Below are 26,205 nucleotides of genomic sequence, written 5' to 3'. Positions count from 1 at the left end.
CACTGGACAGCTCTTGGCATGCCATGTTCATAATGGGATTTATCCCCAGGAAGGGCTGGTACATGTACATTCTCATGCACATTATGTAAGGGTGTCCTAATTTTCCCCATGTTCCAGTTGCGGCACAGCACATGCAGCATCCTTCAGGTTTCACGCTTCACCGCTAAAGTGGGTAGCTATTTTCAGCCAGGCCGCTCTCTCTTCTTTTCCATCATTCAAATCCTTTCTAATTGCATACATTAATAATAACTGTCAGAGTTGTTTTTTTTTCTTTCAAATAACAATAAAGGGAAGAGAATTAGCATTTTAGCCCCTCTAAAAGTTAATCAAAGAAGGTGGAATCAGTTCATCAGGATACAATGTTCACTGAAACATTGTGTCCAGATGAACTGGATACAATGATTCAACCGTCTTTGATTTTCTTACCTGGATTATTGAGCATGCATCAAGACATCTAAAAGTTAAAATGTTACACTTCATCCTAGCATCCACATGAGAAGACACCAAGCTCAGTAACAACTTGGCCGGTTTGATCCAGAATACGCATCTTAGCTAAAGATGTGACCGCTTTTGACTGGTCACGTTGGCTCTTTGACATGACAGAGGCTCGCTGATGAGAACAAGTGAGTAAGGATGTGAAGGTCTTTTATCTTATTTCTCATCGCTTTTGGACTGGAAAAGAGCCTAGGAGAAAAAAAACAAATCTTGTACGGGAATATGAGCTCATATAAGATAATGGTCTCTGGTTTACAAAACACCAACTAAAAAGACAACTTCTTGGCACTTCCTTGGCATCCACTTCTGCAGACATGCTCGCGAACTGGGGAGGCTGTAAAGTCCTGGGCCATCAGAAGTTATCCTTTCAAAGCATCTGCTTGTAAGTGTGTATGTGTGTGTGTGTTGTGTTACAGGTCATCTGGCCATATGACAACACTTTACTTTCTGAACTCATTGTTTACCATGACACACTACATTTTAAGGATTACCTTAATCTAATGAGAATTTACAGCCGGAAACGAGAAATCTGGGCCATTCAGTATGCGTGCTTATTGCTTAGGTCCATCATAGCCTCTTTTTTTTTTAAATCAAGTTATTAATGGTAAATCTGTGAAGTTCTGCCCCCCCCCCCGTGTTCTTAAATCTCATAAGTGTTTTGACCTAGCTTTTTGCTGAAATGTTCCTGCAACGATCACGATTTTTTGTTTTGACGTGGTCAAAAATGCAGGCCAGATTGAAGCACACGACTGCACAGATGTGCCTTTTATATGCCCTCAGAACAATGTCACAAACATCTGCTCTGTGCTTTGCTTGAATACACTCAATTTGGGTAAACTTGACATTGTGCTGACTGTTTTCATCTTCAAATGAGAGCTCTGGGCAAATGTGTAACTGCGTGCTGAAGAGACTGGTCTTCTCAGACTAACTACACCACGTCTGCGTCTGACACATGCACTTTGTGATGGGCAGAGGAAAGTATCACTGGAGTTTAGAGCTAATGAATTACCAGTGCCAACATTTTTACTGCACCCCCCCCCCCACGATGACTCAGAGTCAAATCTGGAAATAGCTGGAAAAAAGTTTGTTTTGTCATACAACGCCATAAGCACTTAATGTTGATGAAACAATGCAAGAGCTTACCACGCAACTTGTGTAGTTGTTTTTTCAAAATTCACTTTAGCTCCACCAAGAAGTCCAAGTCCACCTCCAAGTCTGTGAACGCTTCCGATGCTGACTCTGAACTTGTCCGGTTTCAGCTGAAATCCTTCAAAGCGTCAAAATTCAGGTGTAGCCCTTATGAGCATCTCTTTCCATTCTTCACTTCTTTTTTTTTCTTTTTCTTGTACTTTGTGTACAGCAGCTGACAGGTGAGGCCCAGTGCAATCCAGTGACACTACTCCACCTCCCAGCTTCGTATGAAGAGCACTTCCTCCAACGGGCAGATGGATGAAACTTGGGAGGGACGTCAGGGATGAATGACGTCAGCAGAGATAGATAAGTGATGTCTTGCGAGACCCCCTGAGACAGCACATCTGACTTGAGAGAAGGGGAGGAGTCAGATATTGGTCATTGGATAAAGCTCACATCATCTTCCAAGAGGATGACTCCATGAAACCGCCCCCTCCCCCGCACGCGAGGCCCCGCCCCCCCCCACGCACCCGCTCTCGTCTATCAGTATGTGGCGGTGACTGTCACACATTGTACACTATTCCCCTCGCCGAGACACGCGCTCCTCTATTCTCCTATCTGTCAAGGCCTCCTATGGCCCCTGAGAACATAAGGAAACATTTGAACACAAGGCTGGGTGTGCTCAGTGTATATAAAACGAGTCTTAAATTAGTATTTTCTTGTCCTCACCGGTTGAAATTTGCCGTTTTGAGAGATAATTAAAATCGTGGCATCTGCTTCACCGGGAGCTGCTAATTTGTCTTTGACTCCCACATAAATTAGAGGCATATGAAATTCAACAGCTGCAGCTTTTTTTTTTTTTGTAGTGCACCAGAAGTTGAAACAGCGATATGAGCAAATAGGACTCTGCACTGACATCTGCTGGTCGCTGGGGAAAATTGAAGGATGTTCTGGGGGGGATGGACAGAAGGGTGGACATGACACAAACATGTCACCTGTAAGTTTATTGGGCCTTAGGGCACTAAAACACATCAGAATCAGAATCAGAAGACTTTATTCATCCATCCCCCGAGGGGAAACCGGGGAAATTTCCCCCTCGGGGATGAATTTTACATCAAACAAAAAAAAAAGGTGCTGTGACAGGTATTCGTGGCAACAGAGGGCCAGATAATCCAAAAATATTTTGCAGTTGCATTAAACAAAGTGAAAGTGTGAACAAAATGCACAGACACAGTGTTAAACGAATCCCCTTGATTCAATAATTACAGACTGGCTGACCGGAAACTTCTGACAAAGGATGGATATTCAGTTTTCCCAATAAATGAAACTGTGATTGATAAACAGTTACTTACTTGGTCATTTAAGGATTTTCGAAAATTTAAATTGCATGTTTCACTACTCACTTGGGTACCAAGGTAACTAAACCTGCTACATGTCATTATCTACCAAACATACTAAATATACTGATACCAAAACGGGCAACCTACAAGGCATACCTTTGTGCAGTGAATGAATGCTACTGACTAACAGAACACAAAAAGTTTTATTTACATCACAACTATCAAGGATAGTCATTGTTTTCTATCAGATGGTTTTAAATCTAAAAATTGTAAATGTTTACCCAGAGCTTTGATCAAAACCTGCAGTATTGTTTTCAGCTTTAACCAATCCCACTCCCATCCTTTTTTTCAATAGTTTGTCTTCATTATTCAGTTTTGTTCGGATCGCAGTTTTTATTTGGCTGCTATCCACTCCAAACTTCTGTCCCACGTGATCTGGAAGAAAAAAAATATCAAAAATTGAATCACTGATTTGTGTACTCCAAACAGCTTGCAGACACAAAGATGTTTTGCTTATTCTATATACCAATAATATTGCTCAAGATTTCCGGTGGGAGTTGTGGCTTTTGGCAATCATCTCCAGTGGCGCTGGTCCGGCGACCTTGCAAAGAGTGTGTGGCAAGGGTTTCTCTGTCAAAAAGCATCATTAACAGTGCTGAAGTGTATTTTTTGAAGTCTGTGATCTCTGCGATGCGCTCGTAGAGGTTCCTGGGGACACGCAGACCCTCTGACAGATATAGATAGTTGCTGTCCTCCTGGAAAAAAAATAGAAATGTTCATTATATAGAGGAAAACCGACATGAAAAAAGAAAAAAAAAGCCACCCATTAGCCTTATGAATGGTAAATGATCCATACCACAGGCTAAATCTGAAATTCTCTTTCAGGTGTATAAGGCGGTAATCAGGAAGTACAAGGTGGAACATAGGATAATATGCATTGTCTATATAATATTAGAACAGGAATGCTGATTTGAAAACACCCTGCATCTTAAATTAAGCTGGGAGTTGATTCTGGATGTTCCTGTGGCTGCCCAGTGCACCTCATCGTAGTAGGACTGGTCAAACGCAAAGAATGAATATCCCCACTGGGATTAATAAAGACTTTCGGTAACACTTTCTATGAAGCTTGCATCTACAACGCCCTATAAGCATAATGTTCTATAAGGCCCTATAAGCATATATAACGCCCTATAAGCATCTATTGTATCTATAACGCCCATACTTTCCTATATTGTGTATTACGACGACTAACAGCTATGGCTGAAGACTGTGAAATAGCACTGAAGTCTCATTATGCATCTCTACAAAACGTCAGCAAAACAAGTTGGCTATGATGCATTACGACATTTGACAGATAAACAGGCTACTCATGACATATTTATAATGCATAAATCCATTTAGTTGGCATAGTGTATCATAAAGGTGGTTATGAGGTGTTGTGAGGGCGTATACATGGTGAGAATGAATCTTACAATGACTTATAGCTACACTTATAGGGAGTTATAGATGCCAATAGGGCGTTGCAGATGCAAGCTTCGTAGAAAGTGTTACCAGACTTTCTTTTTTTTTAAAAGTTTGATGGGACCCGATCAATGACCTGAAATCAGTGCATCTGTTCGAAACATTGCGGCCTGACCTCTGAGATTTGATGAGGTATTCTCATTTCTGCCTCATGGTTTGGAATGAAAGATACAGTTCCTTCCCCACTGCCCTGCGATCCATCATTCCCATGCTGGACGTGATCCAGAGTAACTCGGAGCTCATGTGCCGTGTGTCTCATCTGCAGCATGAGGCTGTTCATCTCTGCAACAGAAAAAACATACACATGGGTAAAACAGACAACTTTAAAAAAAAAAGACATGGTTGAGAAAGCTGAATAAATGCTCCACATTCCAGTTCTGTAACTTTCACGTTTGCAAGTATTTCAGCACATTCGTCCAAATGGGCAGGGCTAAGGTCAGCACAAGCCATGCGATTTGTCATTTTCAGGCAGCCCTACAATCTCGCTAGTGTGCGTTGCCATTTAAAACATGCAATACACCCAAGTCGGTCGTTTACCCTACCTTTGAGTTCCCTCAATTCCCTCTCGGCCAGCACTCTACACCTGCGTTCATACTTGAGCTCGGCTTGCAGTTGCTCTATTTTCATGAGGAGACTTATCGTGTCCGTTCTGATCCCGGGACTCGGGTCGTTTTCCTCTTCAAAGCCAATGTGTTCACCCTGTCCAAGTTAGCAGGTCGAAAGGTTATCATTCACAGTCGGCGGAGACATTCAGGAAAAGAAACAAAGAAACCGAAACGCCAGCCGGGCGGGCAAATCTTTCACCTCGTGGTTGGCTAGAGGCGAATAACTGGGACCTTCGGCTAAGCGGTACTTTTCCTCCGAGGGGTCACAGCCGACGTCTTGCGTCTCCGCTCCGATTTTGATCATTTTAAATGGCTGCTGTGTTGTCGCTCCTTCAGCCGCTCTCTTGGGTGGCATGTGTGTGTGGGGGGGTGGGTGGTTGTTCCGCTGTATAAACACACCAACGATGTTACTTTTTGCATGGCATGTGGTAAAACTTGTCAACTCCCCCCCCCTCCTCCTCCTCCTCATCCTCCTCCTCCTCAGACAACATTTTAATACACGCTTGAGTGGAAAAAAAGTTACTAAATATTGCCTTCCTCCACCACCACCACCACCCACCCCCCCCTTTCCCCAATCAGTCCCTCCTTCTAGCCACCGGCTTGTTTTAAACTGGCACCGCTTGCACGCCAGATAACCCGCTTCTACGGCAATCGAGCAAAGGCGATACGGCATCCCCCCCCTACTTCGTGCGCTCCTCACCTGCTCTCGGGCTTCGCTTCGCGGAAAGCTGCGCGGCGATACGCGCTGGGAACAAAAGACGCGCAGTAATAGGAAATACTGCGTAGTAGAGGAAGTAGTAGTACTACTGCAGTAGTGTGTAGTACATAGAGCCCGGTCTAATTGCCAGGGAAATTGGGAAAACGCGCGAAATAGTCACTCCCACGAGGTCTGTTAAATGCGGCATGTCCGTTGGTCGTCTAAATTACGTTTGACAAACGCGTGGACTTTAGATGCGGTGTAATTTTCTTCTTTTTTCCCAATTATGTGCGGAACGTGGCTGTATAAACTTTGAATTCGACGGAAGTATTTCGGCTGTGCACTAGTTTCCTGTTCAACTGAACCCAATTTCTCTATCCAATCAGAATTGAGCTCTTATTCGCATTAAACGCTTTTGTCCATTGAGGGAATTGCGTTTGGCTAAGCGGCGGTATCCATGAGAAGGGGCACAGCATTGGGTGGCATTCATCCAATCAGAATCGGCAGTGACGATAGAGACCCGCCTATTAATTTCAAGCCTGGTTGACTTGTACACATGTGGGGACCAATGTTGATTTGCTCAACGCTGGATAAGTGAGAGAGCAACGCTATATTTTATAGTTTAGACAAGAACCTACAGCCATGTCTTCTTCCTTCTTCATAAAGAAAAAAGAAAACCCGAAGTTTTCCAAAAAGGGAAGCAAACCAACAGTGTCAAAACGAAAGGTATAGGGTTCATATTTGTCTTGAAAGCTAGCTTAATGCTATAGCTAAATGGGACTTTCTTGTCATTAAGTTGTACTGGTGATGGATTTAATGGCTTTACTAATTTACTTGTCATGATTAATAATCCCTGTCTATAGTACAAATTTCAGGCCACTGACAAAACTGTATTCTACTGTGTCTGTTGTCAATATACTTTTCTTGTATCCTTCTCTCAATCTTTCTTCTATGCTTGTTCAGAACGATGGAGACTCGGGGACTACGAAGAAACGAGTTAAGAAACTAAACTCAAGATACAACGAGGAGATATCCAGTGACTCCGAGACAGAGGGGTGAAGGCCTGGCGTGTTTAGTTTTTCCCATGTGCCAATGGCCAACCTATTCCCTCAAATAAGGAAGGCTAAAGTCATTATAACAGTTAATGTAAGTGATGTTTGTCTTTTACAGCCCTACATCACACAAGAAAAGGCAGGAGGATGAGGAGGAAGTGTATGAAGAAACGCCACAGGAGAAGAAGCTCAGATTAGCTAAACTTTACCTTGAACAACTGCGAGAGGAAGGTAAATCTCTGCGGCTTGGGCCACCATCTTAATAGTTGGTCATAGCAAGACCATGATGAGCTGCATTTAACAGCGAGTGTTTTGGATTGTTTTAAATACATCCCTTGTATTGTCTTTATGTCAGAGGAAAAGAAAGCAGAGGAAGAGACGTTTGAGGATGACCTGGTTGCTGGAAGACTTCAGGATGAAGTTGTAAGAATAATTTATTTTTTGTTCAAGTCACAAGTCTGCTTTTTGGCTTCGTTTTACGGAAAGCTGTGTGACGATGCCTGTTGAGAACAAAAGAGACGCAGTAATAGGAAACACTGCGTTTTAGAGGAAGTAGTAGTACTGCTGCAGTAGTGTGTAGTACTGAGATCCTGGTGTAATTGCAAGTGAAATTATGAAATTACGCAAATAGTCATTTGTACAAAGTCTGTTAAGAGTCACAAGTCCATATGATGAATGTAGTCCTTTTTGGAGTGTCTGTTTAAGATAAATAATTGTCATGTTGTTCATCTTGTATACTTGTTTTTTTTTTCAGCTTGAGCAGAAGGGAAAGCTACAGCGACTTATTGCCAAAGATGTAAGTGCCTGTCCGCCTTTATATTCATGTGTTATGTTTCCATCTAATCCATTCTAATTTAAAAAGGCAAGACTAACATTTCTCTTTTTTTCTGCATTCTAGCTCCTGCCACCAGAGACTTCTGAGATACGCTTATTGAGGGGGCATAAACTGCCAGTTACCTGTGTGGTCATCTCCCCTGATGACAAGAATATTTTTTCTGCTGGCAAAGACTGCTCTGTTATTAAATGTTAGTATTTACAGAAATTTTGTAAGTCCATTATCAAAACATGGTTGACAGTTATCTTAAGTTTGAGGAACTAGAAAGCTGTTGACACAAATAGTGGTTGGATTTTTGACATTTCAAGTCCAATTATGCATTTTACACCTCTTATCTTCTCAGGGGATGTTGTGAATGGTAAGAAACTGCACACAATAGCTGGAGGAAGAAGAGGTACTGAGGCTCGCCATGTGGGACACACAGCTCATGTTCTTTGCATGGCCATATCATCAGATGGCAAGTACCTGGTGAGTAGTTTTTGTACAGCACCAGAGAACTGCAATTTATGAAGACCTGAATGCATACATTTTTAAGAATGATCTCTTGCTGGCTGGCCAATGTTTACGGTTCAATTAGACCTACAGAATTGATGTATCAAATTGTTACATGTTACCTATGGGTTTACTTGTTTCTTATCTTTTAAGGCTACCGGTGACATGAATAAACTGATCATGATCTGGGAGGCAGAAATATGTAAACATCTGTATAGATTCACAGGACATAAAGGCCCTGTGTCGGTAAGCTCTGTCTTGCTCTTTCACACATTTAAAAAGTATACCCATATACAACAAGAGTTGCAGCTTTTTAGATTTATTCCAGAGTTCCTTCAGTAAATTGTATCAAATACCTTTATGTTTCAGGGTCTTTCCTTCAGGAAGGGAACTCATGATCTTTATAGCGCTTCTCATGATCGGTCCATCAAAGTATGGAATGTGGATGAGAATGCCTATGTGGAGACACTGTAAGTCACAGAGTAGAAGTACAAAGGGCAGTAATTGCATATTGTATATGCAGTTGCTTGTGACACCATCTCTCCTGTAAATCCCTCTAGGTTTGGTCATCAGGATGTGATCACTGGACTGGATAGTCTGAGCCGTCAGTGCTGTGTGACTGCAGGAGGCAGGGATGGGACTGTGAGGGTTTGGAAGATAGCCGAAGAATCTCAGCTGGTGTTCCACGGCCACGAGTGAGTTCGTCTTTCTGTCAGTTATGTTGATAGGCTTCATTGTCTTGGTCTTTTCTAAATCATAAGAAACTTCATTTTAACAGAATCAGCATAAGGAATCAGCTTTGTTGGCTTGAGAAAAATGACTATTACACCTTATCCTAACTGTATTCATGCATCAAAATGTTAAGTCACAGTGCAACCAGCATCTCTGCAAAAGTCAAAATGTAAATGCAGACCAATGAGGTTGCCCTACCCAATCTGCTCAAGATCACTGCCTTTTTTCCCCACAGCAACAGGCAAGCATTACAAAATAGAAATGGAGCACCTGTTAATGCGGTGTTTCCCAACCCAGTCCTCAAGGACCCCCTATCCTGCAGATTATCATTGTAACCCTGCATAGGTAGCCCTGCTTGTACTTACTCAACCCATCATCTCATAGCACTTAATTATGCAAGGTGTGCAACATCTGACCTAATTCATTCCTGATTGGTTGAATAACTGCAAACAGGTACCTATTCAGGGTTGCAAAGAAAATCTGCAGGATAGGGGGTCCTTGAGGACTGGGTTGGGAAACACTGTTAACGTGCATGGGGAAAGAGATGCTCGCCTCGCATTTTGATGCTAGCAACTGGCTAGGACCGTCTCATTCATTATAATGAGAGCCATATGTTTTTGTGTTTGATGCCCGCTCATTGTGCTTTAGGACAAGGGGTTACTGTCAGTAGGGTGCAGATACACTGGAGCGGAGCAAATATTGCACAGCAAAAGTTTAAAAAAAAAATCACTCTTATGTTAAAACTTTATCAGAACATGCCTATGTGGTAGACAGTGGTTTTACTGTCTGTGTAAAGTAGGATAACATTTAAATATAATATTCAGTATGCCCAGTGTGTGCATCAGAGGTTCCAGTATGAAAAAATTGCCATTTCTATAAATCTTTATATTTATATATATATATATATATATATTATTTTTTTTATTTATTTTTTTTGGTGAAGCACAGCTCTAGTAAGGCCATTGTGGCATTGACATAAAGCATAGTAATCCACTTATACATAAACGTAACACAGAGTATATTATCATTAAACATGAAAACAAATAAGATGAGTAAAAATAGACTAATGGAATTTTTACAATCTTTTCCATCAGTGACTGTTCATGATTAAAGAAAAATGAAACACAAACTTACATCAGACAGACAAGTAGTGTTGCCCTGGCCTCATAAGGTTGAAATTTTCAACTAGGTTGCACTACTTGCCACACCCCAATACTGATGTCATGGTATGGATTTTTCACAGGTGTCGATGGGAAAATCCTTGCAAATAGGAGTGGAGAACTGAGTGGATTCACTGGTTCCCAGAAGAGTGTTTCTCTTTCCGTGCACAAGAAATTTTACTTTTAGTAGTTACCACAGTAATACTCAGCACAGAAATACAGAAGTCTCCTGGATGATTAAGCGGTACTATAGGGTTATTTAATGGCCATCGGTTATAAAGGTTCCTTTTTTTCCCCCCGAGAAATCTCATTGTGGCAGAGTGGGGTGTGGACCACCTATCCTCAGTTAGACTTATTAACTCAGGACAGAGAAATTGGTTCCACACCCCAAATGAGAACACACCAGAGCATGGGAGAGAGCACGAGACTGTGAGGACGCTGAACCACATAGCCCTCTTCCCACAGAAAATACTTTAAATGAACATTTGTTTTTAGTCTATTAAGTCTTAAAAGTTTTTTTATAAATGGGCTATTGTGCCCTCATCAGCCATCTATATGGCTGTCTCTCTCTCTCTCTCTGCCAGGGAGTCCCGGCTGTGGCACAGGTTTGCCAAATATGTTTTTTAGTCTGTTTGGTATGTCAAAAACTACAGTGCCCATGGGAATCCGGGTGGCGTGGCAGTCTATTCTGTTGTCTACCAACACGGGAGTCTCTGGTTCAAATCCCTGTGTTACCTCCACCTTGGTCAGGTGTCCCTACAGACACAATTGGCCGTGTCTGCAGGTGGGAAGCCGGATGTGGGTATGTGTCCTGGTCGCTGCACTACCGCGTCCTCTGGTCGTTGGGGGGCGCCTGTTTGGGGGGGGGGGGGGGGATAGCGTGATCCTCCCACGTGCTACGTCCCCCTGGCGAAACTCCTTACTGTCGGGTGAAAGGAAACGGCTGGCAGCTCCACATGTACCAGAGGAAGCACGTGGTAGTCTGTAGCCCTCCCGGGGTCGGCAGAGGGGGTGGAACAGCGACCGGGACGGCTCGGAAGAGTAAAATTGGGAGAGAAAAAAAAAAAGGGGTGGGGGGGATCCACAAAAAAAATCTACAGTACCCATGAGCCTTGATAGCTGTTAGTGGGGAATCCACTGCTCCTTCACAGAATAAGATGAAAGGGCTAGAACGCACATTGATGTATTTCAGACCAGTGGTGGCAATCAGGAACAAAACAATGCACCTTAGTTCTTGTTGAATTTATTAAAATTACAGCTGAGTTATTTTATGAAGCTTCACCAGCACGGACAACAGAATTTTAAACCGATTGGATATTTGTTAAATGCAATGCACACTGGGATTTGTAGTTTACTTATATACAGTCTTGTACCATTTGATGTTATTTTTCCAAAGAATCCAGGGTTGTTTTTTTCTCTTTTGTTTTTTCCCCAGCCAGATACTGATTCAACAGAGAGTTCGATGACCACCCAACTGTTAGAAATACTCAACACAGCTCACTGGACATGTCTATAGGAAAGATAAATGGGATTCTTTTATTCCGGGAACCATTAAGGCCCCCTGATATAACTACCCACTTCTCCACTCTGTTACGATTGGGATGTGGCAAGCGGTACAGCCTGGTTGACAGTTTCAACCCGAAGAGGCCACTGCAGCACTACTGTCCTGACCATGTTTACATACTCTTTAGAGCAACCCTCGCTAATATGGAAAACTATGTACTGACCACATGGCGTAACCCCACTTGACGAACACGTTTTGATATTCTAAATATGCTTCTTCCAACACTTATGGCCATGATTTTGAGCATATTTTTCACATTTGAGTGAGTTATTATTGGGGTAAAAACAATAGGATAAAAGTTACCCATAATGAGGGGGTGCTGGGTAGTAAAATTCTCATCTCAGTAAAGAGATCTGTCAAAAGTTTGGGCATTGGTATCCATTTCAAATTTAGCTTATTATAAAAGTCTGTGGGGAAGCTGAGCCTGAGTGGCTAAAATGTCAGAGGCAGACTCAGAACTGTTTCCATTCAACCAGCAGGATTTATTTACGGGGTGTTGCTACATGTGAAACAACAAAAAATATGTGCAAAGGAAACGAATTAACAGTTAACTCGACTTAACTGAACAAAACTCAACTAATAATAGAACTTAAACAGCACATGCACACATCTACACCCTGACATCCTACAGCCCACTAACAGATCCAAAGCTACCGCTGAAATACTCCCTTGGAGTTGATCAACAGCACCAGAGTTTAGGCTGCACCACTGTGACAGGGAAAGCCAACACCTAGAAATGATTAAGATTGATGGAACAAATGGTGTGTTCTCACCCACCCCGCCTCTTAAGACCGTTACTTCTCAGAGTCACAGGACAAGAAGTCAGTAACGTCCTGAATCCTTGGACCTCTCCAGTCAGGGAACCTCACCCGACTGAAATGTTCCCCGCTGGACGCCCCCAACGGTTGGGCATCAGGCCTCTCCCAAATAGCCTGGTTGTCAGTCTACTGCCTTGAGCTCAGCGGAGGAGTTAGAGATGGTTGCTGCACCTTCCAACAGCTGTGGATGCTCCTGATGGTCCTGCTGTACCCCCTGCTGAAGCTGGGTACACTGCTGCTGGACTCTATTCGGCCTCTGCTCCTGCTGCTTGCCTTCCTGTTCCATCCTGGCACCCCTGTCAGACTGCTTCCGCACCAGGTGTCACCAAAGACTGGGCAGTTCAGCGCAGCCTGGTCGATCTGGCTGTTGACTGTTGCCCCTTGCTGGTCAAGGACACCGTGAACCCTAGGCACATCAGCTGCCTGAAGTCTCCTCTCTCCGGTTGGCACTTCCTTCACTGCCTCTTACCGGCCACCACTGCCACCAAATGTGGGGAAGCCTAGCCGGAGTGGCTAAAATGTCAGAGGCAGACTCAGAACTGTTTCCATTCAACCAGCGTGATTTATTTACAGGATGTAGCTACATGTGAAGCAACAAAAAATATGTGCAAAGGAAACAAATTAACAGTTGACTCATCGTAATAGAACTTAAATTAACAGCACATGCGCACAGCTACAGCCCACTAACAGCTCCAAAGCTACTGCTTAAATCCTCCCGTGGAGCTGATCAGCAGCACCTGAGTTTAGGCTGCACCACTGAACAGGGAAAGCAAACACCTGGAAATGATTAAGGTTGATGGGACAAATGGTGTTTTCTCACCCACTTTGTCACAAAGTCAACCAACAAATATTTTCTGAATATGTAGCTCTTAATGATACTGAATGCAGCACTCTCAGCCCTAGTTAAGTTTGAGAAGAAAGCTACATGTTGCCAGGAATACTTAATAATCTCATGTGGTATCGACTTCAAAACCAGCAGACGTGGACTGTTCTGACGTCCAGAATTGCCACAAAACTAAATGTAATGGTGTTTTCCTGGTAAAGGTGTTATTACCTTAGTGCTGTAACACAATTATTTAGTAACAATAAATCCTTAAAGATGAACAACTGTGCTTACCGAGGTTGTTTTACAATGTCTGCTTTGCTTTGTAGAAGCAAACACTAGTCTCTGTGTGAATACCCCAAGATACCCACTGTCTAAAGCGTCTTTCAAACATAGTTCCCAGTAAATTACTGGGATAACCTTTCAGGCACCAGTAGTGATTCTCACTATTCACACATTCAGGAACATTTCTGTCTTGTGCCTTTTCACACATGCCATGGTAGTGCCGGAATAGATAAGGCAGTTTTCAATTATCAATTTCATCCTCTGTGCGGACTGAGAGAAGCTCCTTTACTTATGAATCTGTCCAGTTTCCAGCCAGTTGTGGGGAAAAAAAGAACTTGTAGTGTTGTGTTGTTCGTGAACAATTCGTTCAAAAGAATGAATCTTGTGGGTGAACAAACTGAACTGAATCACTTCTTGAAATGATCCGTTCATTCTCAGTCAGTTCAGTCGAGCTCTGTCAGTTGTGAGCGAACGTGCAGGGATACACTCGGTGAGTGATTCAAGTCAGTCGTTCGCAGGAGGAACGGGGTGTGTTCTACACAGCAAATACACCGCTGATTCGAGTTGCTAACATTTGGGCAATGTACCCGAATTGTATTCGCTACCAATGTAGTGAATGCGGGGGGCAGTCGGGAATCCGCCCCAGTCGACTAAAGGGTCCGACCTTTTGATGATCCTTTGCAATGATTCAACAATATTGGTCTTGGTTGGACTGCACTCCAGATATATGACATTATCTAGATTTATATTATATGCATAGGTGAATGTTAACGTGATTGCATGCAGTGCTGCTCGTGTGCGTACACACACACACACACACACACATGCAGTAGGAAGGAGTACCAAATATGTAATATGTGTCGCAAAAATATATGTGCTGTACATAATAGGGTATGACTTTATTATAGTAGCTTTCAGTTTGCAAACATTATCTTTATCCAACTAAATTCTCAGCTCACTGGCTTATCCTTCGCAAACGACCATTCACAGTTCACTAGCTAGCGAGCTGAACCGAACGTTCGGCCATGTTTCAGTTCAGTGAGTGGGACTATGCTGTTGGCGTGCCGGTCAAGCACTGAACGAATAGGCGAACAAATCTTTGAATGAATCTTTAATGAACTGATTCTAATGATGCAGTACACTGAAAAAAACTGCTTTGCCCATCACTATATTGCAACTATCCTATCATCAGCGAGGCAACGCAACCGTTGCAGATTCAAATTAAAATACATCATCAGCGGAGTCGCTTACTCCATATGAAAGCATCTTTTGTCAGATGGGTGTAACCCTTTACATGGGCTTCCCTACAATGTCACTGCTTTCTTTCACAACACAGCCTTACCGGCATTTTCCCTGAAATGTTACATGATCTTGAGGTGAGAATTTAGCGGTAGAGATTTCCCTCAATTTCGATCCCTGCTCCCACTCACACAGAACCCCATACAGGAAGCGTCCCTGAACATTTCAGGGAAAGACTGCATGTGTGAAAGGCGCATAAACTGGAATGAGCCCCTTGGTTATTGGCTCCGGTTCTCAGTATGAATATAATCTGAAAATTTAACCTCATCATTTTCCTCTGTGGCCTCTATTGTCATGCTGTGTGCATGTCCACGCTTTATCATTCACACCTTATCAAGAGAATACAGGTTGACTAGTACAGCCATCTTTATCCGACAACTGGTCTGTCCTCTCTTGTAACTGCTTATATTTTCCTCAACCAGGGGTTCAATTGACTGCATCCAGCTGATCAACGAGGAGCATATGGTAACAGGAGCCGACGATGGGTAAGACATCTGTTTGGGAGTGTATTATTTTGTCAACTGCCAGTTTTACAGGGAGCAACCCCTGTATCGTTTCATTCACGGTCCTCTTTTGTGCCCATTTTCCTGCCTGCTTGCAGCTCTGTGTCTGTCTGGAGTGTAAACAAGAAGAAGCCCTTGACCACGGTGAAAATGGCCCATGGTTGTCATGGCAATGCTGGGATGGAGCAGCCTCACTGGATCACCTCGGTCGCAGGGCTTCAGAACTCCGACACCATCGCCTCAGGTGCCTCTGGCTGTGAGAGTCCTCTTCACCAGCTACTCAAAGCAGGCATTCACATTAACACTAATGTATTTACACAGACAGCACCAACCAGGGTGACCACACGTCTCGCATTACGTTGCCCCGCACAGCATTTTTTCTCGCAATTTTTTCAAATTGCGAGTTAGAGTCACCATGGATTAGATTTGTCAGCCCAGCTCATCCCACAGATGGCTCAATCGGATTGATATGGAGAATTTTGAGGCCAGGGCAAACCATTCCTGAACAATGTGTGCCGTGTGACAGGGTGCATTATCCTGCTGAAAGAGGCTGCTGCTATCAAGGGAATACTATTTTCATGAAGGGGTGTACCTGGTTTGCAATGATGTTTAGGTAGGTGGCACATGTCAAATTGATGTCCACGTGAGTGGCCGGACCCAGGGTTTCCCAGCAGAACATTGCCCAGAGCATCACACTCCCCCTCCGTAGGCATGTCATCTCCCCACAGTGCATCCTGGGGCCATCACTTCACCAGGTAAACAGCACACACATGCACGGCCATTTATGTGACCGAAAAGAAAACAGGATTCATCGGACCAGGCAACCTCTTCCTCTGCTGCAGTTTCAGTGCTCACGTGCCCATTGTAGGTGCTTTCGACAGTAGACAAGGGTCATCATGGGCACTCTGACCGGTCTGCGGCTATGCAACCCCTTACACAGCAGGGTGCGGTGCACTGTGTTTTGTGACACATTCCTTCTCCAACCATCATTGGAATTCTCTGTGACTTGAGCCACAGTAGAACTTCTGTCGGTTCGGACCAGATGGGATAGCCTTTGTTGCCCTCGCACATCGATGAATCTTGAGCACCCAACATCCTGTCACCAGTTTGTGGTTTGTACCTCCTCGGACCACTGTCGATAGGTGCTCAACACTGCTGAACAGGAGCAACCCACAAGCCTTGTTGTTTTAGAGATGTTGTGACCTAGTCGTCTGTCCATAACAATTTGGTCCTTGTCAGTCGCTCAGGTCTTTTACTCCTGCCCACTTCTCCTGCATCCAACACGTTGACTACGAGAACTGATTGTTTACTTACCATCTAATCTACCCAGAACTTGACATGTGCCCTTGTTTGGAGATGATCGTTATTCGGTTCACCTGTGAGTGGTCATGTTTTGACTCATCAGTGTATGTGTGTTTTATTACAGCTGCTATGGTGAGTTTTAAATTTTTGTTGACTTAGTGCGACACTGGATAAAAGCAGTAGTGCTTCACGACAGCACAACCTCATTGTCTACATCCCCCCCACCCCTCTGGTGGTGCATTTGTTCTGAGAATGTCGTGGTGTTTTGGGGAAACTGCTGTTTGCAAACTAGACAACGATATGGTAATGTGTCTCTGACTGTCGCTGTGTATCCAGTCTGTGTGCCGTAAATGGCTTCAGATTTCGTGGGGGATCTGACGTGGAGACCAGCATTTGGAATCATTTAAATAGCGACACGTCTTGCTGATGGTCTCGGTTGCTTATGTCGGTCATATAAAGGCATCAAAATTCAACTGATGTTGATAAATAACCAGTGAAAAAGTCTTCATGGTGGTTTTAAGTCCAACATGAATTATTTCAGAGTTTTACACTTTTGCTTTGGTAACCCATGAGTGAACATCATAAATCTGTCCCACATTGACTTACCGTTTGTCCTGCGTTTGAACTTTTTGCATCTGGTCATCCTGTCTCTGACGCTGGTGTCATCTTCGCAGGTTCTGGTAACTCTACTGTACAGCTGTGGAAGTGTGGCCGTGGTTTCCGTGGACTGGAACGGCTTTTCACTGTGCCAGTGGTAAGCTCAGATTTGCTTCTTTCCTCTTTTGTTTGCTTGTTTATGGAAAGAAAGAAGTCTTAACAGATTGAGCCAGGTTTCTTGAACTAAATACAGACTGCTTGAATATTTAACACAATATTGTCTCGCTGAAGATCTGGGGAGTCTATGTGATCCAGAGGGGGATTTTATTAGACCCTCTGCGTTTTTTTCGTTTGTGGCTCAACCTACTTCTTAGCTTTTAACAACCTCTAACAAACTTTTAATGACTGTGAGACCTTTGAATTTGATTTTATGGTTTGCCTATTTTATGGATTTTTACCCGATCATTGATTACTGCACTGACTTACTGCACTCCTGGTGATAACCATGGGGACTCAACCTTCAGCTGACGGAGCTAACGGCTAACTTCTACTTTCTTTTCTGTGATCATCTATCAACCGGTTAAATATTACTAGGCCTTGTGATGACTGCCTAAAAATAACAACTTGCGATGACTGCCTAAAAACGACAAATTACATTACTTACCTTAAAGCTGATATCCGATGGCTCTTGGATGAGCTGCAAAAAAATGGCTCTCTTTTATCTGATTTTATTGACACTGCAGCCTCACAATCCAATACAATTTCAGTTATGAACTCAGCCTTCTCCGACACCATCCTCTGGGATCCATCGTCTTGTTGTCGGCCCTCCTCCTGCTCCACTCCCAGCACACAGGCTACTGGGTCAGAGGTGGTAGTCAGACGTGGCAAGATGGAACAACCCTAAGCTGCCTCGCCTCCACCCATAAACTTCTCATGTCATTTTACCATACTACTGGCTGATGCCTTGGCTCACCCTGTTGATGACTCCGTGGCCAATGCTGTTCCCATGGCCGGTGTTACCCCTTCCCACGTCGAACCGATCCCTGCTCCAGCTGGGACTACTCCTGCTGCTGCTGTGGCCGACCCACCTGCAACTGCCACTGTGGGTCCTCTTGCATGGGACCCCTGCACCGTCCTCCCCAGTGTTAGGACAGGTTTGTTACTTCCAGTCCCAATGCCGCTTCTTCAGGCCAACAACATTCATCCCCTCCCAAGACTGTCCCTGGCAGCACTGTCAATCAGTCTCCCATTCCTCTCTTTCCCCCATTCCCTTAATCGTTGGTGACTCCATAGTCCAAAACATTCGTTTCGTAAATGCGGTCACGCGCTGTTTTCCTGGAGCCACTGTCCCTGATATCTAGGAGAAACTCTCAGGAATTCCTGATTCATTTCCCACAATAATGAAAGTAATGGTCCACGTCGGCTCCAATGACACTGCCCGTCAGCAGTTCGAGCTCCTCAACAGTCGTGGAAAAAACACTTTTATTTCTGGCTCAGTTTTCACACTGGGTTGCGGTGTAGGGCGTTTTGGCAGGATTCTCAGCTGTAGTACCTAGCTCCAGTCTGTGAGTATAGCTCACAACATTAGTTTTATTAAAAACTTTAACCTATTCTGGGAGCGCTCCTCTCCATATAGAAGAGACAGTCTTCACTTGAACACGCTAGGTAGTCGCATGCTTGCTGCTAATTTGCAGCACGCTGTTCTGTCCTCCACACGTGATTATTTACGTCACACACATGCCTTCCTGAATCCTCTTCTTCCCCTTTGCCCACAACAATGATTGTCATATCCTTTGTTCACGCCAGCTCCCCCTTGTGGTATGATCACACTGCTGTTCTACCTCTTCCCATTTCTGACTGCATTCCCAACGGACATCAATACCCTCACCGTTACCACAACAAATGACACGTGAATCAGTCCAATCTCTGTCTCCTTCCTCAGTCTTCACAACCCATCATAAAGCAATGTCATTTGAAACTGGTTTTGCTCAACACAAGTTTACTCAATAACAAAAACCTCAATTTCTTCTGCCTCACTGAAACCTGGCATAAGCCCCTGGACTATCCCTCACTAAAGCAGATCACACCCACAGGATTCGCATAACACTGATAAACCTTGTTTTGAGGGGTGGGAAGGTGGTGTTGCTGCTGTTTACAGGAAGGGCATTAAAACAACCACCATTTCCATTCCTGTCATTCATGGCACAGTGGCCCAGTGGTTAGCACTGTTGCCTCACAGAAAGAAGGCCCCTGGTTTGAACCCCAGGCCATCCCAGGTCCTTTCTCTGTGGAGTTTGCATGTTCTCCCTGTGTCTGCATGGGTTTCCTCCGGGTGCTCGAGTTTCCTCCCACCATCAAAAAGACATGCATATTAGGGTACATACTCCTGTCTGTGCCCCGGACCAAGGCAACAGAAAGAAGAACTGGAGCTGGTCCCCGGGTGCTGCAGCTGCCCACTGCTCCTATGCAATAGGATGGGTTAAATGCAGAGAACAAATTTCATTTTAACCTGTACAATGACATAATAAAGTGGCTTTTTTTCCCTCCCTTCTTCTTCTTCTTTCATTCTTTCGAACACCTTGCCTTCAAACTCTCTGGTCTCATTCCCTTGGTCACTGCCATTATCCCCCCCCCCAGCCAAACCCCTCCTTTCTCTTTTTTCCTCTGATTTTCTGGCGCAGCTATGTGCCATCTCATCTTCCGTTCTCCTCCTGGGTGATTACCATATCCACATTGATGACACGGATTTTAAATTTGCCATACAATTTTTGGAACTGCTACAATGCTTCAACTTCACACAAGACATCAACTTCCCCAACTCACAGCCGTGGCCGCATCCTGGATTTGGAGTGCTCTACTGGTCTCACAATACTTAAACTCTAGTCTTAACCTCAGTATTTCTAACCACTTGGCAGTCACCATGGACACTGACATCCCTATCCCCATCCCAAAAGTTAAGAGCATAATATCCTTCAGAAATCTCAAATCTCTTTCCCCCTCAGCTCTTTCTGCCTCTCTTGCCATTAAAATATCTGCTTCCCCTCCCCCACTGTCTGATAATGCCTCCGATCTTGTCAATTATTATAATGACTCACTTTCCTCCTGTCTTGATCAGCTGGCCCCCATTAAAACCAAAATGGTACACAATCGGCTACCTGGTATACTCCTGAACTCCATCAAACTCAATCCTGTAAGCGCCAGCTTAAAAGACTCTGCAAGAAAAGTGGTTTAACAGTGCATTTCCAAGCCTACACAGACAACCTTCAACAATACGAAGACATTCTCATCACAGCCCAGTCCACCTACCCCTCAACACCTCATATACTCTGGCTCCACCAACCCCAAGGCTCTTTTCCACGATAAACAAACTTCTCAAATCCACTGACAATTCCTCCAGTTCCTTCACAGTTAACAATTGCAACTCTTTCCTTTCATTTTTCCAAACTATAATTGATACAGCAACCTGACTACCTCCACCGCCCTCTCAACCTCCCCACCTGTCTTCCCCGCCGTTCAGCCACTCAGCCCCTGTCAAAGTTCTCCCATGTGTCCCCAAAGGAGCTGTCCAACCTAATAGTAGGAATGACAAGCTCCATTTGTGTTCTGGATTCAATCCCAACGAATCTTTTTAAGGACTATCTCCTCACTGATCACAGAAATCATTAACTCCTCCTTCAGCTCTAGTTTAATCCTCATACAATTAAACTGGCTGCTGTCACCCCCACCCTCAAAAAAACTGGACTCAACCCTGATATCATAAACAATTTCCAGCCTATCTCCAATCTCCCCTTTCTGTCAAAAATACTGGAATGTGTTGTTGCTTCCCAACTCAACGCTCACCTCATCTCCAGCGACCTGTTTGAACCATTTAAACCTGGTTTCCGCTCAGCACAGCACAGAAACAGCTCTCCTTAAAGTCACTAACAACCTCCTCCTCTCCGCTGACTCTGCCCACCTCAGCGTTCTCCTCCTCCTTGACCTCACTGCAGCTTTTGACACCATCAACCACACCATTCTTTTCTCCCACCATGAATCCTCCCTTAACATCACCAGTACTGCTCTCTCCTGGCTAAAGTCACAGCTCACAAACAGACAACAGTTCATCAGCATCAACAACTGTACCTCCTTCACCATTCCTCTGTCCCAAGGCTTCTCCAAGGGTTCAGTGCTTGGTCCTCCCCTGTTCATCCTCTACATGCTCCCCCTTGGTAACATCATACGTCATCATGGTCTCCACATCCACTGTTATGCCGATGACGTCCAGCTCTAAATCTCCATTAAATCCATCACTGCTACAACTTACTGGAATCTGACCAACTACCTCACTGAAATCAAATCATGGATGCAAGCCAATTTCTTCAAACTAAATTGTGATCAATCTGACATGATCATCATTGGTCCCAAATCCCTTACCAAAACCACCCACTTCTGCCTTATCACCAATAACTCCACTCTGTCACCCTCCACACATCCGCAACTTTGTCATAATCTTCAACAACAACCTCTTTCTTGACACCGCATCAATCAAGTCACCAGAACTACTCATTTCCACCTAAAAAAAACAGCCCGTCTCCACCCATCACTCTTTCTCTGTTGCTGAAACCTTGATCCAAACCTTCTTCACATCCAGAATTGGCTACTATAGCTCATCATCCAAAGTCCTAAACAAACTACAGTACATCCAGAACTCCACTGCACATCTGCTCACCCACTCCCACTCCCTTGACCACGTCACCCCTATCCTCCAGAATCTCCACTGGCTCCCTGTCCCACAACAGATCCAGTTCAAAGTCCTTCTCCTCACTCACAAAGCCCTTCATAACCAGGCCCCCTCCGACCTCACTGACCACTACCATACTCCTTCCCGCAGCCTTAGCTCCTCCGATGTCAACCTCCTGTCTCCACCACACAGGACCAAGCACCGGACCTGGGGTGATAGAGCCTTCTGCATAGCTGCCCCATACTCTGGAACTCCCTCCTCAAACACATCAGAGACTGCACCGATCTGTCCATATTCAAATCATTAATCAAAACTTACCTCTTCGGAATTGCTTTTAATGGGTGATAGATTTTGTGTTTTATGCTTTTGGTGGCTGTTTTTATGTTTTAATTTTTACATATGTAAAGCGTCTTTGAGTATTTTGAAAAGCGATGTATACATAAAATGTATTATTAGTAACCTGTGCTATGTTTGAGTTCAGGACTGTCTGATGTACTTGTCGACCAGAATGGGGTTTACCTGTTAGATGCCTGAAGCCTTCTGTTTGTTTGACTTTTTTTTTTTCCTCTCTCCTTCCGCCTCTCTTCCAGACGGGATTCATCAACAGCCTGAAGTTTTCAAACTCTGGCAACTTCCTGGTGGCAGGAGTGGGACAAGAGCACAGGTAACTGGAGTTGTGTTCGTGGGTGTGAATGTGTTTTGTATTTTGAGGTTAGCTCATGATTGACATTGTACACTGAAGTACACCAGAGTCCAATGATTGCGTGGGCCCAGTAGATGGCAGTGTTAATCCATTTTCATATACAGTCATACTAGAGATGGCACAGCCCAAGTTATATGTGTAATGTGCTTGCTCCGTATTGCATTTATATTATTACAATTTTTTTTTCTAAATTTAGTTTCTTCTACATGGAAAAAAATTACAAAATGGGCTAGGCAGTTTTTTTTCTTTCTTTTTTTTTTTTTTTTTTTTGTTGCCAGTAATTAACATCAGAATCTGTCAGTAATATATATATATATATATATATATATATATATATATTATTTTTTTAGATCAAGTCTTTGAATGTACAGAAAGCGTTTCATCCTGAGATATTCTTTTCCTACTTGCTTTATCGTGCACTGCTTTCATAAAGGTCTCAAAATGCATCGCAGTTTACTTTTACTCCCACGGTCAAAACTGAATTGAAATACAGTTTTTTAACTCATTGACAAAGTATAAACGGAAGCAATTGACAGCTTTTTTGATAATCTTATTAAAGAATTTTTAAAACACTGGTTAAAACAAATCTCAAAACACGATGTAAGACAATGAGCCGCTCGGGTCATTTAAGTCATTAATTCAGGCCATTAATGACCCTGATCCCAGTTGAATTTGATGTAATACCATTTCTGCCCTTGAAATAGTCTTCTCCCTCGTCTTGCTTAATGAGTGATTAATGTGTGTTATGTTTTTGGTGTGTTGCTGTTATGTTTATTTTAGCTTATGTAAAGCGTCTTTGTGTACCTTGAAAAGCGCTCTGTAAATGCACTAATTACTATTGCTAATTAGTGCGCTATATTCCTGGATCCAGCTTCTGATGCAGTCTATCCCAATTCACTTAGCATCCTAAGAAACAGAAATTTATCCAACAGTAAGCAACTGCATAACAATTAAATGCAACGTTACTGACCCTGGTGTAGCGGTCTAAGCGTCGGCTTTGTGTCGATGCAGTTGCCCACTGGGGACCGGGGTTCGCGCCCCTGTCTCGTCAGATCCGACTATGGCCGGACTCAACGAAGCAGCAATAATTGGCAACGCTGTCTTCGGGAGGGGGGTGGAGTCATCTTGTGTTCGTCACATGAATGCGTCTCTGTGTGTGTGGGGAAAAAGCAGTGGTGAGGCCTGGATTCACCTTGTCGCGGGACTGGCGAGGCATCTCCTTTGAGACTGCCGGCTGGAGAGATGCAGTTGGTGAATGCATGTAGTACAAGGGTGGGGGTTTGAACTTAAATAGGGAGCGATTGGCCGCTAAATTGGGAGAAATCAGAAATAAATTTAAAAAAACAAACTTTACTGACCCTAATGAATGCATTATCATTAACCTAATTACCTATAATCGGGGATTTGTGAGTATCTCAGCCATCAGATCTCACTGTGACTCAAAATAAAAACTCAATTTGGGGCGTCCGGGTAGCGTATCGGTCAATTCCGTTGCCTACCAACACGGGGCTCACCGGTTCGAATCCCCACGTTACCGCCGGCTTGGTCGGGTGTCCCTACAGACACAGTTGGCTGTGTCTGCGGGTGGGAAGCCGGATGTAGGTAGTATGTGTCCTGGTCGCTGCGCTAGCGCCTCCTCTGGTCAGTCGGGGCATCTGTTTAGGGGGAGGGGGAACTGGGGGGAATAGCGTGATCCTCCCATGCGCTACATCTCCCTGGTGAAACTCCTCACTGTCAGGTGAAAAGAAGCAGCTGGTGACTTCACATGCATGGGAGGAGGCATGTGGTAGTCTGCAGCCCTCCCCGGATCGGCAGAGGGGGTGGAGCAGCGACCGGGACGGCTCGGAAGAGTGGGGTAATAAGCTGGATACAATTTGGGAGAAGGGGGGGGGGGGTGGTCGGAAAAATAAATAAATAAGAGTTTCAAAGATTTCAAATGTAAACAAACGGCTTCTGGATGTTATTAGAGGATTTCATTTTTAAATTTGATTTAACGTGTTCAGGGCGTTTTCTCAAATCAAACAGCGGCAAGAGGGTTTCCAAAGTATGTTGATTTGCATTTGCCATAAAGGTGAAATTAGCTCCTCCTTATGGCAGATTTTTTTTATTTCACTTGTTCCAAAAACATATGTACACTTAATATATATATATATATATATATATATATATATATATATATATATATATATATATATATATATATATATATACAGATAGATAGATATGTAGCTTTTTTTTTTTTTTGTGTACTTGCGATCCACATCGAGTAGTCATTCTTGTATCGGTGAAATTACCAAACATGGATGGAAAGAGTTAAATTGGTTAAGCCGTCATTGGACCAGTAATTAATAAAAATGAATTTAAAGAGATGAGCTGTAGATATCGTTAGCTGAAAGCTTATGACTCTAAACAACAGCCTCTTAAAAGTGCAGTTTTTATACATTACCCAAACGGGCAGTATTCCCAATTCCTGGTGCCTACTTTTACCACAGGTCCCAGGAGCTGGGGGGTGCTTTGGTTAAGTTTAACTGTAACACGCTGTTAATCGTTGCATCAAACGCATGTCGGAGGACGAGGGTTTGTGTTTAAACCAGTGAATATGTAACAAGTACAGCAGGGAAGCGGGCATTAAGGCGGACCGGATGGAGCAGTTTCCGTGCTCATTACTTACCCTGGGTTGTGAATGTACAGGGAATCATCACAGCGAGCAGATATTTCAAAACGGCACGCCGTGGCTCAGCCTGGTGTGGGGGAGAACGCCCACTGGGATGCAGTCAGCGATTCACAATCGTACCGGCGTTGAATAAATCTGCAATAATGAATTCCTCGCACCATTGTTTAGACATTAGTGCTGCAGGTGTTGTGCTGTTGTTGTTACCAAGAGCCTGTGTTTAAGTGTTTCCCCGGTGAAGTCGGCGTTTCTATTTTTGTTTCTTCAATTTTCCCCATCTGAAATTCTTTTAGAGCCCTCCTTTTGACAATCAAAATAATGAAGCACTACCCTCATTTTAGCTCAGCCTTGGATTATAGAAGTATCAATATTTAAAGTGGTGTGTGTGTGTGTGTGTGTGTACATTTTTGACGCTGTCTCTTTTCTTTCTCTCTGCAAGGCTGGGCCGATGGTGGAGGCTAAAAGAGGCGAAGAACGGGCTTTATATCATTCCCCTGAAAAGACAAAGTCCGCAGCAAGAAGAGCCAAACATAGCAGAGTAGTGTATGTACGATGTTTACGTATTTTCTTTTGTAAATAAAATTCCTTGAAACGGTGGCGTTTCCATTCTTTCCATCCCACCGGCCACCTTCACAAGGCAGGGAAACGCAGTTTATAGATTTTTTCTCTGTTTGAATGAATATCTGTGTGAGGTGATTTCGTCCCACAGCTTGTAAGCCGCCGGCTAATGGGTGTTTAGTCGCAGCATTGTGTTCCAGCAATGCAGCTGTCAAGTGAAAACTGGCCTCCTGAATGAATGACGCGAGGTTCGCACACCGACCTTGACCAGGTCCGTCTCGTACCGAGCCGTGGATCTGTGC

At 43.8% G+C, this 26,205-nt stretch overlaps 2 protein-coding genes and 1 long non-coding RNA gene across 4 annotated transcripts; 1 reads left to right on the top strand and 2 right to left on the bottom strand.

Annotated features, from left to right (window-relative positions):
- Positions 1 to 2,626: 2,626 nt before the first annotated feature.
- LOC130108065 (uncharacterized) lies at positions 2,627 to 6,059 on the bottom strand. The gene is made up of 6 exons (XM_056274905.1): positions 5,793 to 6,059; positions 5,292 to 5,477; positions 5,030 to 5,186; positions 4,603 to 4,769; positions 3,493 to 3,721; positions 2,627 to 3,401 (listed from the first exon to the last, which is right to left on the bottom strand). The coding sequence occupies exons 2-6, from the start codon at positions 5,445 to 5,447 to the stop codon at positions 3,244 to 3,246; spliced, it is 867 nt and encodes a 288-aa protein (XP_056130880.1). The 5' UTR covers positions 5,448 to 5,477; positions 5,793 to 6,059; the 3' UTR covers positions 2,627 to 3,243.
- Positions 6,060 to 6,337: 278 nt separating this feature from the next.
- rrp9 (ribosomal RNA processing 9, U3 small nucleolar RNA binding protein) lies at positions 6,338 to 25,934 on the top strand. 2 transcript variants are annotated; one of them, XM_056273593.1, is made up of 15 exons: positions 6,338 to 6,515; positions 6,753 to 6,844; positions 6,960 to 7,072; positions 7,197 to 7,264; positions 7,596 to 7,637; positions 7,740 to 7,866; positions 8,020 to 8,144; positions 8,322 to 8,414; positions 8,538 to 8,638; positions 8,729 to 8,863; positions 15,272 to 15,334; positions 15,451 to 15,596; positions 17,329 to 17,408; positions 22,562 to 22,635; positions 25,785 to 25,934. In XM_056273593.1, exons 1-15 carry the CDS (start codon positions 6,432 to 6,434, stop codon positions 25,885 to 25,887), a joined length of 1,446 nt encoding a protein of 481 aa, XP_056129568.1. In that variant the 5' UTR covers positions 6,338 to 6,431; the 3' UTR covers positions 25,888 to 25,934. The 2 variants fall into 2 exon arrangements, with proteins under 2 accessions (XP_056129568.1, XP_056129567.1); XM_056273592.1 differs by having other exon boundaries at positions 15,451 to 15,608.
- LOC130107153 (uncharacterized) lies at positions 8,645 to 18,152 on the bottom strand. The gene is made up of 3 exons (XR_008809800.1): positions 17,916 to 18,152; positions 17,261 to 17,443; positions 8,645 to 8,917 (listed from the first exon to the last, which is right to left on the bottom strand). It is a non-coding gene; the product is annotated as an uncharacterized LOC130107153 (long non-coding RNA).
- Positions 25,935 to 26,205: the final 271 nt, after the last annotated feature.

This window comes from Lampris incognitus, chromosome 2 (assembly GCF_029633865.1).
Source record: "Lampris incognitus isolate fLamInc1 chromosome 2, fLamInc1.hap2, whole genome shotgun sequence".
Taxonomy (NCBI): domain Eukaryota; kingdom Metazoa; phylum Chordata; class Actinopteri; order Lampriformes; family Lampridae; genus Lampris; species Lampris incognitus.
Note: the sequence above shows the minus strand (reverse complement) of the source record. Positions and strands in the feature narration are given on the sequence as shown.